The 16,385-nt window shown below is 37.5% G+C and overlaps 1 protein-coding gene across 11 annotated transcripts in view; it reads right to left on the reverse strand.

Annotated features, from left to right (window-relative positions):
* Positions 1-16,385, reverse strand: part of mast4 (microtubule associated serine/threonine kinase family member 4) — a 95,991-nt gene that overhangs the window by 17,399 nt on the left and 62,207 nt on the right. For 7 of the 11 annotated variants that reach the window (XM_008423466.2, XM_008423463.2, XM_008423468.2 and 4 more), the window contains 15 exons: positions 11,049-11,137; positions 8,258-8,327; positions 8,046-8,066; positions 7,567-7,645; positions 5,073-5,227; positions 4,911-4,986; positions 4,614-4,823; positions 3,671-3,772; positions 2,679-2,811; positions 1,811-1,872; positions 1,627-1,718; positions 1,291-1,499; positions 1,022-1,160; positions 286-418; positions 22-187 (listed from right to left, as the gene is read on the reverse strand). In XM_008423466.2, coding sequence (XP_008421688.1) covers positions 22-187; positions 286-418; positions 1,022-1,160; positions 1,291-1,499; positions 1,627-1,718; positions 1,811-1,872; positions 2,679-2,811; positions 3,671-3,772; positions 4,614-4,823; positions 4,911-4,986; positions 5,073-5,227; positions 7,567-7,645; positions 8,046-8,066; positions 8,258-8,327; positions 11,049-11,137 — 1,736 coding nt within the window. The remainder of the gene's footprint in view (positions 1-21; positions 188-285; positions 419-1,021; positions 1,161-1,290; positions 1,500-1,626; positions 1,719-1,810; positions 1,873-2,678; positions 2,812-3,670; positions 3,773-4,613; positions 4,824-4,910; positions 4,987-5,072; positions 5,228-7,566; positions 7,646-8,045; positions 8,067-8,257; positions 8,328-11,048; positions 11,138-16,385) is intronic. The other 4 variants (XM_008423467.2, XM_008423465.2, XM_008423470.2 and 1 more) reach the window with 2 other exon arrangements.

The following is a 16,385-nucleotide window of genomic DNA, read 5'->3' on the forward strand; positions in this document are numbered from 1 at the left end:
AGACACTTTGGTAACACTGACCGCTTATGACCTGTCCAAACAGATCCTCTGGTGTGTCTCCAAAAAACGGCACGCAGCCTACAAGGAACTCGTAGAGGATGATGCCCATGGCCCACCAGTCCACCGGCTTCCCGTAGCCTTGCCTCAGGATGACTTCTGGAGCGATGTACTCCGGTGTTCCACATACCTGCAAACAACAAGCCGCACAAAGAAATCCACACCTCAACGATCTGTGCAACGATACGTGATCGAACCGGAGAGGAAAGAGAGTTAAGAGACATTCACCTGCTTGTCTGAGAACTCCCTGGCATCTTTCTCTATGTGTCCCTCATACAGGTTGGTGGTCATGTTCATCAGCCCAACTTTAGAGAGGCCAAAGTCGGTCAGTTTGATGTGGCCCATCGACGTCACCAGCAGACTGAGAGAATGTGAAGGCAGATAGAAAAAAATATGTAATTAAAACTGGAAAGCGAGGATTGATATGTCTAACTAGAAGTTGAATGAGTTATAAATTGTACATCTTTAAGCGTGTGAGAGTTATAATAACATTTCTGGTTAATTGAGTTAAATCAATACATAAATAGTGCATGCAAAACTTTTCGTACATCTTGAACTTTTTCAGATTTTGCAATGATGAAACAAAAACATACATGTAGTTGTTTGGCATTTAATTTGATAGACCAACATAAAGTATGATGTTGTTATGAAATAGAAGGAAAATGTTGGCAGCATCATGCTTTGGGAATGCTTTTCTGCAGCAGGGATTGGATGAGACGATGAATGGAGACAAAATTAGGTCAGTCATGGGAAAAAAGCTTTTAGAGCCAAAATTATTTCTGTGGCCCTCCTGACATTGTCTGGTCACAAAACTATCCAACTGTTTAAAGTGTGAAACAGAAAGTGAGAAAACAGTAAGGAGTGTTTTTTCACACAGTTCAAATGAACTGCACAAGCAGGCGATATTCGTGTTCATCAATATCGGCTTCAGTTCCATCTCTGGCTTAATACATCAAGTTCTCACTTGTCAGGTTTCAGATCCCTGTGGACGATGCCGTAGTTGTGAAGATATTCCAGAGCAAGAACAGTTTCTGCAAAATACATCCTGGCCATATCCACCGGCAGGGGACCCATGTTTTTCAACAGGGTGGCGCAATCTCCTCCTGAAAGGGGAAAAATAATAATAATAATAATAATAATAATAATAATAATAATAATAATAATAATAAAATAAATGAATATAAACATGCAATAGAAGAAAAACAGAAGGCTTTGTACTCGGCTGCAGCTGACCTTCGACATACTCCATCACCATGCACAGGTGCCGCCGCGTCTCAAAGGAGCAGTACATGGAGACAACAAAGGGATTCTCAGCAAAGGTGAGGATGTCTCTCTCCACAAAGGCCTGCTGTATCTGATTCCGCAACATCAGATTCTGCTTGTTGATTTTTTTCATGGCGAACCTCTGCTTGGTTTCCTTGTGCCGAACTAAATAAACAGCTCTGTGGAGTAAAACGGTGCAACAGTAAGGAGCAGAAATAGCTTTCAAAATGGTTCATTTTCAGTTGATGAGAAATTAAAGAAAAAAATAAGAATTTCCTGTAACCTATAAGTTTTGTATTTTCTTACCCATAAGCACCGTTGCTGATGAGTTTTATCATCTCAAAGTCCAATTCGCAGGGTTTCCGTCGGGAACGCAAGACGGTGCTGAGACTCTGAGACTGAGGACAAGAAGGTAAAGAAAAAATAGTAAAAAAAAATCTACACTATGAATAGCTAAAAAATATAAAGTATTATATTTCTTAAAACGTACAGAGTCGTCTGTTTCTGGAGTTTCTGCAATGCCGCTGTCACTACTGGTCAGCTGTGCAATTTCTATGAAGAATAAAATGCTGAATTAATACAAAAGTAGTAGAAAAACACTAAAAGTTGAATTCAGGCAGCTATTTAAAGTTAAGAATACATGCAAGTGTATGTAAGGGACTTAAGAAAAACTTAAATGCCAAGAAATCAGCACATTTAAAACACAAATAAAATCCAAACTTAAGAGTTTATTGGCTAATTAGCTTTGAGCTGCTGACTCCAAGATAACCGCAATTTAAAATAAATGGAGCAGAAATCAGATCTGGCAACACAAACCCACGTCTGACGGCCATTTTGAAAATCACCACTCTGGAACAAATGCCGGTTAGATACTGTCGTGTGTGTTTTCGTTTTGTTTGCGTGCAACAATGTGAACCGCCATGTGAGCTCTCCAGAGAGCCGGTAAACACATTTCCACTGCTATTTAACATCTGTCCCTCCCAAGAGTTCACTATAAGCACCTGAGGTGGCGTCTGAACCAAACACAGGAGACGCTCGGCAGGGTAAAGTAGTCTGGCTGATGTGCCAGCTTGTGTGGCTCTATGGGGAGGCCATTCTTTTCTAATTAGTCATAATGAATGCTGTTGGTTACTGAATATGCAGAGACAGAAGGCCATTAGGCAAATGGTCTGTTTGGTTTTCGTGTACTTCAAGAACAAAATAAGTCTTCAATTGATTTATTCATTTAGAGCCATAATTCAGCAGGAATAACAATCCTACAGAATAAGAACAACACACATTTCATATTTAACAGCTCTAATGGGTCTTTTTGTATTAGATTATGTTAGCCCTGATGATGATGATGAAACATCCGGTACCCTCTAGAGGATCTCGTGTGAGTCCCAGCTGGCTGATGATGTAACGAGGGATGTCCGTTTTGATGCCTTGGCCTTCTTTAGCGTGTCCTTCAGCTGCTTCCAGAAGGTGGTAAAACTCCTCTGGGTCAAATTCCTGGAAACACAGAGACCCAACTTCAGTGTAAAGTCTATAGAGTACGCCGGGGAGCTGGAAGGATACATTATGCAACTTTCTTGTTTTGCTATTTATTAAAATATTCAACAATAATTAAGTATTTCATCATTAAAAAAACAACCTTAAATTATGCTAGTGCCTCAAAGACGAGGCTAAAAAATATAAGGTGTGAACATGAAGCGAAGTTAGAGTCATTCAGTGTATTGAACAGCTTGGATCTCAAATGCATTATTTATCTTTTGCACTTTTAAAAACAGGAGAGATGCCTCTAAAAATACTGAGCTGGATGGTTTCATCTAACAGCTGTTCTCCTGATTTATTAAGATTAATATACATTCATCTTACTTAAATAACATGTTCTTTTGTCTTTCCCATTTTGAAAAGTGGTAAAGATGAACAGGGTTTTAAGTCTTATCAGATTCATTCTCAAAAAACAAACCAAAAAAAACAGGAAGTCAGGGACTACCTATTAAAAGTTCCTCGACACATTGATGACATAAAAAAAGTAAAATATACATTTAAAATTAGCTTAATTTATAGACGGTTTAGTTAAAACAATTGATTGTACTGAGTCTTTACTTCTTGCCTCCTTCTTCTACCACTAATAAAATAAAGGTTTTAAGCAGGACATTAGGCTACTGCAGTAATAGCAAAAAGTTATTTACACAGCTTTACACACAAGGAGTCTCTAATTGAGGAAGGTGCTGCATGCTGCTCCTAGTTTTCTATAAAAAACAATAGCATTTCAATTTTTGTTTGAAAAATGTTAATGTAAGATAGATACTAAGAAAAATGCTGAAGCCTGGGTAAGTTTTCGTATCAGAAGTTGTTTACGTACCAGACATTCCAGCAGCCGAGCAGGCCGAGCTATCACAATGAGGATCTTCTTTGCCAGCTCTCTGATGAAGTCAACCTCCTCACTTTCTGACCTCTCTGTGGACTTCAGAGCAACCAACAGGATAAGAAACCGTCACACACATATGCTACACATCACATAAATCAGAGACGGTTTGGTAAAACTCTGTAGAACATGAAGAGATGCTCTTCAAGTATATACTTTGTCCTTTTTTATTTAGCTGTAACTTTACTGTCAAAGTAAAGTTACAAAACAAGAACTAAATTCTTCAGGAGTAAAATGAAAAATTAAGGGTGTAAAAATTTACATTTTGGGGATCAAAATTGCAACATTCGTTACATTTTCAGCTGGTGCGTTTTCACACTGCACTGTCAAATGAAAGCAAACGTTTTAAAAAAACCTGTTCCCCTCCTCGCCTGTGGCGTTGCACCAAGAACCACTGAAGGAAACAACTCAAAAACCACTGAAGAAGACACTGAGCGCAACTTCCTCCTTCAGGAAAGGTAAACATAAGTGGAAAGGCGTCAAATTTTAGCAGCTATAGGTTTTCTCTTTTGTCTTTGATAAAACATCATGAGCCATTTCTCCCACTAGCGGGTTTGTATTGGTGGTATTACCCAGAATGCCCTACTCTATAGTCTGTGCCCTGCTTTTGGACCAGTCTCCATATAAGTTGTTCATTTATATGGACTCAAATTGCCCCAGAGTTCACTTCAACTGAACCTAGACCTAGGTTTTAAAGCAGACCAGGATTTGCTCTTTTGGTCTGCATCAGGGTTCAGTTGCACTCTCACACCTCTCCAAGCGAACCAGACTTTCTAGTCAAACTCACTAGAGTTCGATAAAACCTGCCTCAACAGGGATGGAGTGAATGCATCCTAATAGAGTTTTCTGAAAACTTCACATTTTTTAAAAAGCACCCTACCTCTTGAACGAGTTTCTCCAGTTTGTCAGTGAGTTCGCAGAAGTAGCTGGACGTGATGAGGCCGAGCCGGCTCTTTTCCAGACAGTCCCGTGCCAGTTCAATTATCTGGTGGTGGGCGAAGCCAAGCACGCCATCTGCCAGAGGGAGGACGCTCTCCGGGGAGTTGCTGCGGATGATTTCCTGAATCTTCTCCTCCATCTGAGCAGTGGCCTGTAAAGTGAGGAGGTTGCGGAGCATCTTTCAGTTGAAGTGGAAGATCTTCAGCTGAGAGCGCGGCTACCGGCGGGGGGCACTCACCTTAGGAAACCGCTCCTTGTAGACGTGGTTCATCATGATGATCTCATGGTCGTAACAGGATGGAGATCTTCCAGGGCTGAAAACGCGTCACGCGGTTATTGTAGGGCGGGTTTTCAGTGCAGACTATGAAAGGTTTCGGTGGTGTAAAGATGATTCGGGTACCTGAGACTGCGTGAGCGGGGTCGCATGGCGGTCGCTCTGCGGCATTCGTCCCCGGAGATGCTCTCGGTGCAGAAGTGCTTGGAGAGGAGGTACAGTTCATCGGGCGTAGGCTGGAAGGGCAGCTGGTGCAGCTTCTCCTGTGATGAACAGGATGACTGAAAATGAAACAAATATATATTCAACATGAAAAGGAAAAGAAAAAAAATAAGGAGATGGTGTTTTTTCCCTTGTAATAATGATGAAAAATACTGAACTGCTGTGTTTGTAACTAATCTGGCTTTAAAAATAAAATTTAAAAGCCAGTTTTAATAGTTTTCTAAGGTCTATATTGTAAATATTACTGCCTCTGTGGGAGGCTAACAGGCTTCAAACAATAATAAATTACCTTAATTTGACTATTATTGAAAACAACTTCGACCTTTTTTGAATTTTAAAGAAGTTTTGAGTTTGATACTGTTCTCAACCATGGAGCCCTTAGAAAGTGGAAAATGAGCAAATTTCTCAAAAATTACCTAGAAATTAGTATTATAGACTATCAAGAAAACCAACCATCATTTTTCAAAGAAAGTGTTTAACTTTTTCTTTAAAAAAAACCCCAGGTAGATTCAAGTTCAAAAACTATTTAAAAAAAGTCAGGTAATATTGCAAAATTAGAATTGCAAAAATCCAGAATGATTTTGCAATTCGTTTAGGGACAGGAAAAAAACACACAATTATCGCAAGCTTCAAAACACACATTTACACTTTTATTAAAAAAAATTTGTGAATATGATTGAGCTGTTTCATTTAGAACATACAAACCCGCAACTCTTCCTGTAAGATGTTGACACCTGCTGGCTGACTTATTCACGGTTTATGTTAATAAAGCCAACATTAAAAACATTTATGCAGTGCTTTAATTATTAATGTGATGTTTGACATTCCAGCTGGTTTCCATTGTTCTAGTGCTTAGAGTGAATCAATGGGTATTTAAAGTAGATTATGTTAACTGTTAATATTTCATTTAATTGATTAGAGAAACAAAATGTTTCGTCTTCAGGCACAATTTATTCTCAGCTGGATAAAAATCTGATCTAATGAAGAACTAGAACCAAAAGATCTTGGTATGATAGAGTAAATAGAAGGACGAGTTCTTCAATGAACCCAAGTGAATAGTTAAACAAAAAATTAATGAAAACAATAGAAATGAAATCAACTTTCACCATGGAAAGCAAAAAATAAATAAATAAAAGCACCATCTGGAAAATAATTAAATATATTCAACTTAAACTTTTCAGTTCAAGTGAATCATCTTTGATGCTGTAAGCGTATGTCAACGTGTGTTCACATATTTTAATATGCTTCCTAAAAGTGGTAGAAATGGTTAAAAAATATTATTTTAAAGAGTTAAAGTAAAGGATAGTGGAACTATTTTGAAGAAAAAAGAAAGTATTGATACCACATTTTGTTACATCAAGCTAGTTTATTATGATTTGACATAATGAGGTCTATCAGATACACAAATACAAAGTAATTATTTTGCTTTGTAAAGAGAACAATGAGAAACCAAGAACGGTTTTAAACGGTGACAGATGTTTACTGTGACATCCCCAAGCAACCAGTTATCATTAGAAGTCAAATGATTAGTAAATAAGAGTGGATTTCTAAATAAATACCTGTGCCCTGTGAAGGCCTTTTTAGGTTTGTTAAGAGAACATTAGTGACCAACATAAAGGCCGAGGAGCACAGATACGAGCAAACACAAATGGAAAACCTGTAAGAGTCGCTTCATGGTAACTATTAAGCCCATTCAACGAGCTACAGGCTCGATTGTGTTAATTTTACCCTAACATGCATTGCTGTAAACTATACACCTGAAGAGAGCTAGTGCAGGTGAACAAACTTTGTTTGCCCCAAATCGGACGGTGTTTATGTGCCTTGAATCCAATCAGCTCAGAGGCGAAGGAGGGTCGGACTAAAATGCAACCATTATTTCTAAAATGTAATGCTTGGATAGTAGTTTAAAAAAGGTAAACATGAGAATTAACACCTTTGTGAATTTGTCTGACGGAGGGGGTATAATTAGATTGGCTTGAGTTAAATGATGAAGAAGTAAAAACATAAATTGATGTTTGTTGGAACATAAACACTGGAGAAGTTGCTCCATTATCTCATTGCCACCTATGGCCGCTGTAGACCAAACATACAGTCTTTGTGCCTTTTCCAGACCTAAATCCAATCAAGAATCTGCGGCCAGTCTCTAAAACTGCTGTTCAATGATGCTCTTAATGTAATCTGACAGAGATTGAGTTAACCTAACCCTATGAGAAGAAGCATGGGCAGAAATTTTAAGTCTGATGTAAAAAGCTGATAGAAATCTAAAACACAAAAGTTGTTTCTACAAATTATTGACACATGAGGGCTTTAAAACTGAAAATCCACCAGTCAGTTTCATTTTTAGTTTATTGTTGTAAAGTGACAAAATGCGTGTGAATTACAGGCGGCTGATGCTTACAGAGACGGTGGAGCTGGGCGTGTTGGTTCCATATCCAGAGGACGGCAGGGAGGCCAGGGACCAGCGGCGGCCATCGGTCCTGTCGCAAAACAGCAACAAAAATGCTGAGGAGTGTCCCAACCGTTAACGCAGAAGAACTTTGACCTTTAACAGACAAACTTGACATGCTTGGGCTCAAACAAGATGCTCCCATGTTTGTAACCAAAACATGGAAAAACTTCTAAACCTTAACGGTCGACGAAGTTGGAGATGGATTTTAAAACAGATGCTTTTTTTTAAAAAAAATGAAATCTACAAGTTAATTCGTAAATACAATTACAAAAACCAACAAGTAAATAAATGTAAAATTAAATGTAGATGGCTCAATGAGTAAAACTTCAGTGTTAAAGTGAGACTTATGAAGCAGGGAAGAACTCCAGACAAATGTGGGGTTAATGTTTTATTTTCCATTTAGAAGTGAAAGCCTAGCTTCAAGTTACCTGTCTGCTCTGTGGTAATGACTGTGAATTATAATAAAAAAAATACAAAATTACATAACTCATGATGGATGCCATTTTTAAAAATATAAATTTGAAAAAAGTTGAATACTTTATACACAAGCTCGCACAGAAAACACTCATGAGTCTCAACGAAACAGCTACAAACCAGGATTAATTTTTGAAATATATAACCGTATCTTGGTTCGCTTTACCTTCGTGCAAAAGAAAAATGAGCAGAGGCACTGGGGGAGAAATTTCTTGGGCTGTCTTGTGGGCTTGTTCCTATTTGAACAGAAACACAGAAAGAGGAGATGAAACGACCTGCAGGCTGAAAACTTAAACACTGGATTCTTTTTTTTTTTCTCAATTAGAAACAAAACAGATCAGTAACAAAACCATAAAATAAATATAAATCAAGCAACAGTCAATTTACTTTTTCCATTTTCTAACCTCTGACATTTCCGGTGACAGTGACATTTTCAACACTAATTGAGATGGAGCATATGTGTAAGAAAATGTTTATAATTTATATTCTGGAAGACAGTGATAATTACCAAATAGCCAGTGGGGTTCAGAAAAGTTGCTCATTTTTTATCTTTAAGAGCTTTTTATTTCCATCTGCTTTGGAACATGCTACATTTAGAAATCTTGGCAGACTTCTGGAAATCGATTTAATCTCGACTCTCCAGGGAAAACCCACGGCGTCTGCCGTTTTTAGTGATGCTAGCTGTAATAATCTCCATCATCGCTTTGCTTTAAAGTAACGAAACCCTGTTCAACAGCAGCTGCCCTGATACTTTGCAGTACTTCATTCCGTAGTGCACTCCGTTTCTGAGAGCTGGAAATGCGGCTACAGATCAAGGGAATGTAACACAATCACTGCTTGTTCTTCAAGTACTAAAAATCAACAAAAGCTCATCAAAGAAGGTCCATTGTTTTGCACATTTTCAGATTGCACCAGCACTTGGTTTGTAATAGCACCAGCCATCTATTCATGTGTCCTTTTGTGCTATTTTTCAAAGCTATTAACTGTGGGATTTACCAAAACTATTCTCCCAAGATCCCCCTTTCAGGGAAAATAGAATTATCTTCAATTTCTTGTGAAAGCACTGGGTAAACTCTAAAACAATTGCTTAACTGGTCTGATTTAATTTATATTCTGAAAGATGGTGAACTGAATGATAAATGTGAACCCCAGAGACCTAAAAGTCTGATGACTGCTGTGATAGGATAAAAACAGTTCAAAACAAGCTCATGAAAGTGTTTTATTTCCTTGAAGAAAAAAAGCGGCACTAAATACAGATTTAAATAGAACATTATATGCACAAACATGAGTAGAAATAGAACAAAATGGTAGGATTTTGAACATGAATGTTATGATTAGGTAGATTATATGTATCCTCTCAGAGAGCAAGGGAGAGGGTTCTGAGCAGCGCGTACACAGGTATTTGTAACAACATTTAGTCTACAGGACGGTTTGTACGCTGTGTGTGAAGCACAACTGGCATTTAATAAATATGTTGACGTACCCAACACTTATATTAAACTATGAGCAATATGTTCCATTTAAAAGCTAAACACCATTCAGGTAGTCTGCAATCATGGACCCTGACATTTACCTCATGTACCTTAAAGAAGAGGAAAACAAAACATAGAAACTCACAGACGCTCTGTGCATAACTTGCAGTTTTGATTACTGTTTTACCCTCCCTACCATGTTTCTCAATCAATTTTCTCAGTCAATTGTATTTTTGTCATCAAGCTTTAGCATACATCTTTGCATGGACAATTAGATATTTTTTCTATGCTGCAGATTGGTGAGTGAACAATAGTCTTTTGTCTTAGAAATCTAAGGTATTAAAGTCAAATAGTCAGGGCAGTAGAGGTGCATTTTCTCTGCCATGGATAAAGCTCTTCTTTTAGAAAAACTGGGTCAAGTTGCACCACAGCATTGTTTTATCAAAGATCAAATGTCATTTTTTCATCAGCTTTCATGAAGCTTAAATGTTGATGACTGAAGTGAACTAAAACAAGTTCCTCCCCCAATTCCCCTTTCATATAGCTTTGCTATATAACAAAGTAGTAATATCAGTTGAGGTTGCCTTGCAACAACCTTCACATATTTAGAATTAATCAAATATATTACACAGGTTTGGCCACATACGGTAATTAGGTGACCAATTTTTTTCTGCTATAAAGAAGATTAACCTTTTTCAAACAGAACATATAATTTCTGAGGAATTCATGACTAGAAAAGCTTTTACATGGAAGATGGATCAGAGACGATTACATGCCTCAATATGAATGGCAGCCTAGAAAGCTTGCTCTTCTTACCTTTGATATAAATATTACGCCTCAGCCACAGCGTCACGTCATCCCAGAGCTGTGCGCATTCGTTAGTAAAAGCACTGGGGCTTTCAGAGCCGGAATCCATCTTAAAATCTGGGTTCTTTCATCGAGTCACGATGCAGACTAAACACTTGAAGCTGCAGCGCCGTGTTCACTAAGCAATGGCAGGAAATAAAACGCCCTGTGGTAAATGAGGTCTCCCTCCCTCTGGTCCTGTGCATTTCCTCCCTGCAGGCCGCTTCCTCACCCAAAAACAATCACACCGTTTTTGATTTGTTGCACCGTTAAATTCTCAGCCCCAGCGCTGGCTGACCTAACCAAAGTCTGACCAGAAAAAACACCACAATGTAACCTGATGCTTCACGCCGTCAATCCTTTTTTCATCCCACAGCAGGATCACCCAGTGATAGTCGGTGTGATTATTATATTTTCTTACTGCATATTCCTCTGCTAGTAATAACAAACAAGGCATTAAAGCTCCTGTGTCATCTGTACCTATACTTTTTGCAAAATAAAGAGCTGTACATTTTCAAAGTCCTTTTTGCAGGTTTTCCCTGTTGCAGTGCACTAATGGCCCCCTTTGTGTACAACCTGACAATGATGACAACAGGTTCTACATTAGGCGACACGAACATGTGATGAACATGAACTCACCTGTGAGAGAAGAGAGGGGAGAGTGGGGTCGCGGTAAACCCGACGACTGACCGCTTCCAATCAGGCTCTTTCTGTTGCTCGTGCGACAGCTGCAACAACCACAGAGACTCATTTTAAAGAAGGAAAACATACATTAGAAATAATATAAAAAGTTAAATCAAGGTAACAATCCAGCATCTTGTGGGAAACTGAATAAAAATTAATCAACTAATACTTATAAAAAGGTTTTGTGACACCTTGGACCTCAGTTTGAGTTTTACAGCTAATGAATCCAGAGTTCAAAATGTTCTGACCTCCATGTTTAAAAGTCCAGTATAATTTTTGATCAGTTGACTAAAACAGAAAAATCTGTTAAAAATGCCACAAATAAAATAATAAGATGTTGGATTAGCACTGGAATAACACAGTGTTATACCATTTTAATGCACTTTCTTTTAATATTAGGGAGCTAGTGTGTATCAGGGGTCTGCAGGGGGAAAAAAACCCCAAACATTTGCACTACTCTGAAATGTTGAAATTAATCTCAGAAATTTTCTAGGAAAAAAACTTTGGAAATTTCTCAGTTCGAAAAGTTGAACATTTTCTAGAAAAAAAACTGTAGATAAATATCAGATATTTGAGAATTTCTTTTTCCACTTATGGACATTTTTCATAGCAAATTTTGGACTTTTCAAACTTAGAAATGTCCTTTTTATCTAGAAAATTTGGGATAATTTCTTGGCAGATATTAGCTCCTTTTTCTGTCCACAGTGGCATCAACACGCCTTCATAGAGATCATCCGATTTGGACTGAAGCACCACTAGTTGTTTGAACCAGTTAAGATGCTGATATTATCTCATAATGTTAGTTTAGCCAAATTGCCTCCATGCACTATGATTATTCACAGAACTTATTTTGGGGTTTTTATTTATTTAGAAATAAGTTGTGTTTATCATGCTGCTAAAAAGTGGCTTGTTACTGCAACCTGTTGGGTTATTATTGTGTTACGATTGCTTCTTCGCAATGTCTTAGGATGCTTGACTCTTCATTACAAGCTGCAAAATGTCAGCACACTTTTCTGATTTATATTCGCAGATGGGATGTGAATATAGTCAATGAGGCAGCCTGTTCTGGCTCATTGGTTAACTTTTATTTACTTAGACTTCTGCCAGCCTCTATCTGTACTGCAATTGCACTGAGAAATGTTGACTCTTGTACTTTTTGCATGCTTCTTTCTTTTACTTTTGCTCAAACTGAATTGGAGAAGAAGGAATTGTTCAACCTTTTCCCTTATCCTTGAAGTAGCTACAGCTACAGTGGTTTTACCTCCAAAATAAAAGTTCCTGAGGTTAAATCAATAATGCGCATAGCTCGATGAAAGCGTAACTTTTTCATGTTACATTTTTGTTGCTGCCTATTGCCGAAGCCTAGCTTAAAACAGAGGATTTGGATCTCAATTGGATTTTATCCTGGGTAAATAATTAAAAAGTATACAATTATTTTAAAAAAATGAATAAAAGTGTGGGAGGCTCAAACAAATAAATAAGCAGATGATGGAAGTGATGGAAAAGCAAACTGGTTCATTTACAGAACCAGTTCAGAACTGGCTCTTGCTGCAACCTGGTGGAAAATCCCTACTTATGATCAAATCTACTAAAACATTTTAAAGACTGGATTAACTGTTGATATTTGGAAAGATCCTTTCAAAATAAAGCTTTGTGTTTTATAATAAAACCGTAAGCTTAATTTCAGGAATATTATCCAATTGAGTTAAATTTACAACATTGTATTGAATCCTTCTGCATTCCCATCCTATAGAAAATGGGGGATATTGTCTAATAATATCATCAGCTTGCTTTTGAGTCCCTTCTACTAAAAAAACATAAGGCTGTGCAATATTTAAAGTTCAATAACCTTGATTTCATTGTATAGGATTGCTAAATGCAGAAAATTTAAAAAATGTCCCAATTCGAACACAAATAATTTCTTTTAATGGTTATTTAAAAACAAAATGAAAACCTGTTACGCTCTTATAACAGTCCTCAAGTAACCAGAGATAAAACGAAAAAAAGAAAAATGTACAAGTGATAACGTTATTCCCAACAAAATAATTATAAAAAAAAAAGAAGATGACATGTGCAAAGCATTCCTACTTTTATATCTACTGGTCCTGCTATTCCAGGACAGTGACTCACAGGGAGCCACCGTGATCACAACGTGTGACTCATAAATGAAACCCACTTTTTAACCTTGACAGAAAAAAAAAATGAATTACTTCAATGTACAAGTGACTTCTGGTTAGCATGACGGTTCCAGGTTTCAGGTTAGAGACGGACGGCGAAACTACGAAGACCCTGAAGAGAAACGCATTCCCTTCAAGGTCATGGACTTAAAATCAATGATGCGCTGTTACATAAGCCACTAGGAGACCTAAACCGTCTTCAGCAGAGTTCACCAAAACGTTATTCAATAATAATCTGCATGCTACAAATCCCCCATTAAATCTGCTTGGTATTTTGCCAGGGGCTAAAAATTACGATTTCTGTATTTTTCATTAAGAGCAACAAAAAAAACAAAAAAAAAACAGATCTATCCATTTAATAGAATTAGAGAAACACAAGAATCATTTATGTTGCAGAAAAAGGCAGAGGAAGGGACAAACAGCAGTCAGTCAGTGGTGCAGGCCTCCTGCCTGTGTGCTGCAGCAGTGATAAAAAATCTAATTCACACAGGCTACTGCAAAGACGCTCAAACACATGAGCTGGCAGTCCTCATGTCTCTGTTGACAGTGCTGCAGAGCAGGTCCTACAGGTACAGGCACTGCAGAGCATCAATGTCAGTCAGAAGCCACAAAGATGGCGTCACGCTTTTAAAAGACGTCCTGCTTTCTCAGGGCTTTTGAGGAAACAGTCACAGTATTCAGATTAGAGCTGCAACTAATGTTTATTTTAGTGACTGAGTAATCTATCGATTATTTTGATGATTAATCGAGCAGCCAGATAAAAAAAAGGGGCATGTTCTGCAGGTTTTTCATTTAAACACTTAAGTTCTATTTTGAAATTAAAAATACATTTTAAAATGAATGAAAAATAATTTAAGATTTCTTTTCAGGCCTTTCTGCTTGACGTGGCATTAATACAACGTAGGTTTGATCTGTTGACTATTTTTTGATTAGCCAATCAATAATTGAACAGCAAAAGTTACCAATTACAAGTATTTTCTTAATTTGAACCAGGTGAAGCAAAAGGTTCCTAGAACTTGAGGAGTTCCATGTATATACTGTCAAAGAAAAAATTTTGTTTTTTATCTTGAATGCAAAATGCACGTATAGGATGAGAGTCATACTAAATGTGGGATTTTTATGGCTATCTTCAAGCATTTATGTTGTCAATTAGAATATTATTTTAGTCTTAAAGCGGGATAATGTCATGCTTTTTCACATGACATTATCCTTTTACGAAAATAGCGTAAAAGCAAAAGTAAAAATTTGCTTTTACGCTATTTTCGTAAAAGCAAAGTTTATCATCTGATGTCCCTGTGATTTCTGAACCAATGGGATTAAGGGGGAAAAATAACTCTGGTTAATTTAGTAAATAAAAACCTGAAGGTTGGCAATGTATTCATTTTCAACCCGTTGTGCTCTGATATACTAACATAAATGCAGTGAAACATTGTGCCTTCAAAAGTAAATTATTTGTAACATAAAATCTTTCTTCTCAGTATAGATCCGGCTGTTCTGTGAAGGTTTTAAAAGTTTATTAGAGAAGATTTGAGAGAAAAAAGCACCATGATGACTGAGAGGGATACAGAGAAAATTCAGGGAAAAGTTATAGAGAAGTTCAAAGCTCGGTTATGTGATAAAACGTTAATCCCAAACTCACAGATTAATGTTTAATCAATCGTTTGAATGTGGAAACAGTGTGATACTACTAAGACACGGTCAGAGGATGAGCAGCAGACATCTGCAGCTCAGGTGGGCCAAAGACTGGACGGGCATCAAGCAAACCAAAAGGAGAGCTGATGAGGCTGCTTAGATAAAATTTGAACTTTTTTCTGATTTATATGAAAAGGTTCCATTCAAATCGACTCAATTCAAATGCCGGCCAAACTTTCAGATGCTCATCTGTCAAAAGCTTTGAAAATAGTTTTTATTTTCCCACTTCATGATTGATGATCAATTATATATATATATTATACATATATAAAAATCCATCAACCATAAAAATCATCATGAGCAGCTCCTTGTCAAGGTAAAAAGTCAAACCATGTTTCTAAACATTTTCTATTGAGCAAGTGATGCATTTTAACATGTGCTAGCAGAATGGAAACAGCAGAAATATTTATCACGACGAGTGGATAGTCCGTATGTGTTCAAAAATGATCAAATATGATGAGATCTGCTCATAAGCTCTCACTGTGGATTAATGCTACTCTACTGCTTTCTAATCAAGCTTTCATTTCTTCAACATCATCACAGCATAGGAAGCGCCCCCCATTGTTACTACTGAAGCTTAGTACTTCATGAGTATTCACTAAACCGACTGCTACTAGATTACTTTATGGAAAAAAAATCAAGTCGTCTTCCTTACATCTGATTCTTGGTAGCTGAGCTTTAGCAACATTACCTCTGCAGACAAACGGGGATAATTGTGTTGGTTTAGTGAAGCTTTAAGGGTTGGAGGATGATAGAGAGAAAGTAGGCCAGTGTTTCTGGAGACATGCTAACTGATGTGAATGCTGTGCTTCATTAAAAGTCTTTCTTTCACTCCAAAAAGACCACAAACTCTTTATTCAGTGACTAAAAATACCTTCTGAGGGTCTTTATAACAGTTACTTTCTGAACCAAATCAGTTTATTTTTACCTTGCATCTACAAAGTAATCTGAATCTGTCAGGAGCAATTTCTTAGACATCGGCCCGGTTGCGTATTCGGGCCGCAAGAAGCGGCAAAAAATAGATCAAACTCTTAATTCCCTAAGCTCTACATTCAGATTGCCGACATCCGTAGCCTGACCCGTGTCAACAAGAAGCCACGATTAATCTTTTTCAGTTCTGTGAGCGGAGCTCTGTCGTCACAGCTGTCAGGTGAGCTGCCACCGTGGGGTGAAATGAATTGCTGTGATGAGCTGACAAACCTAGATTCAAAGTCAAACATATGACACATGCAGATCTATTAATAGAATAAAAAAAACTGATGATAGGTCCAGCGATTAAAGCACAGCAACACTTTTGTTGTTTTCCTCGAGCTGCAATTAGATGGCATTGCTCTTGTTCTTGTGAGAATTTTTTTATTATTTTTATACACCTCCTTTTGATTAAAGGATGATACTTACTTCCTATTTATTTAGACTAAACAAA

This window comes from Poecilia reticulata, linkage group LG12 (assembly GCF_000633615.1).
Source record: "Poecilia reticulata strain Guanapo linkage group LG12, Guppy_female_1.0+MT, whole genome shotgun sequence".
Taxonomy (NCBI): Eukaryota; Metazoa; Chordata; class Actinopteri; order Cyprinodontiformes; family Poeciliidae; genus Poecilia; species Poecilia reticulata.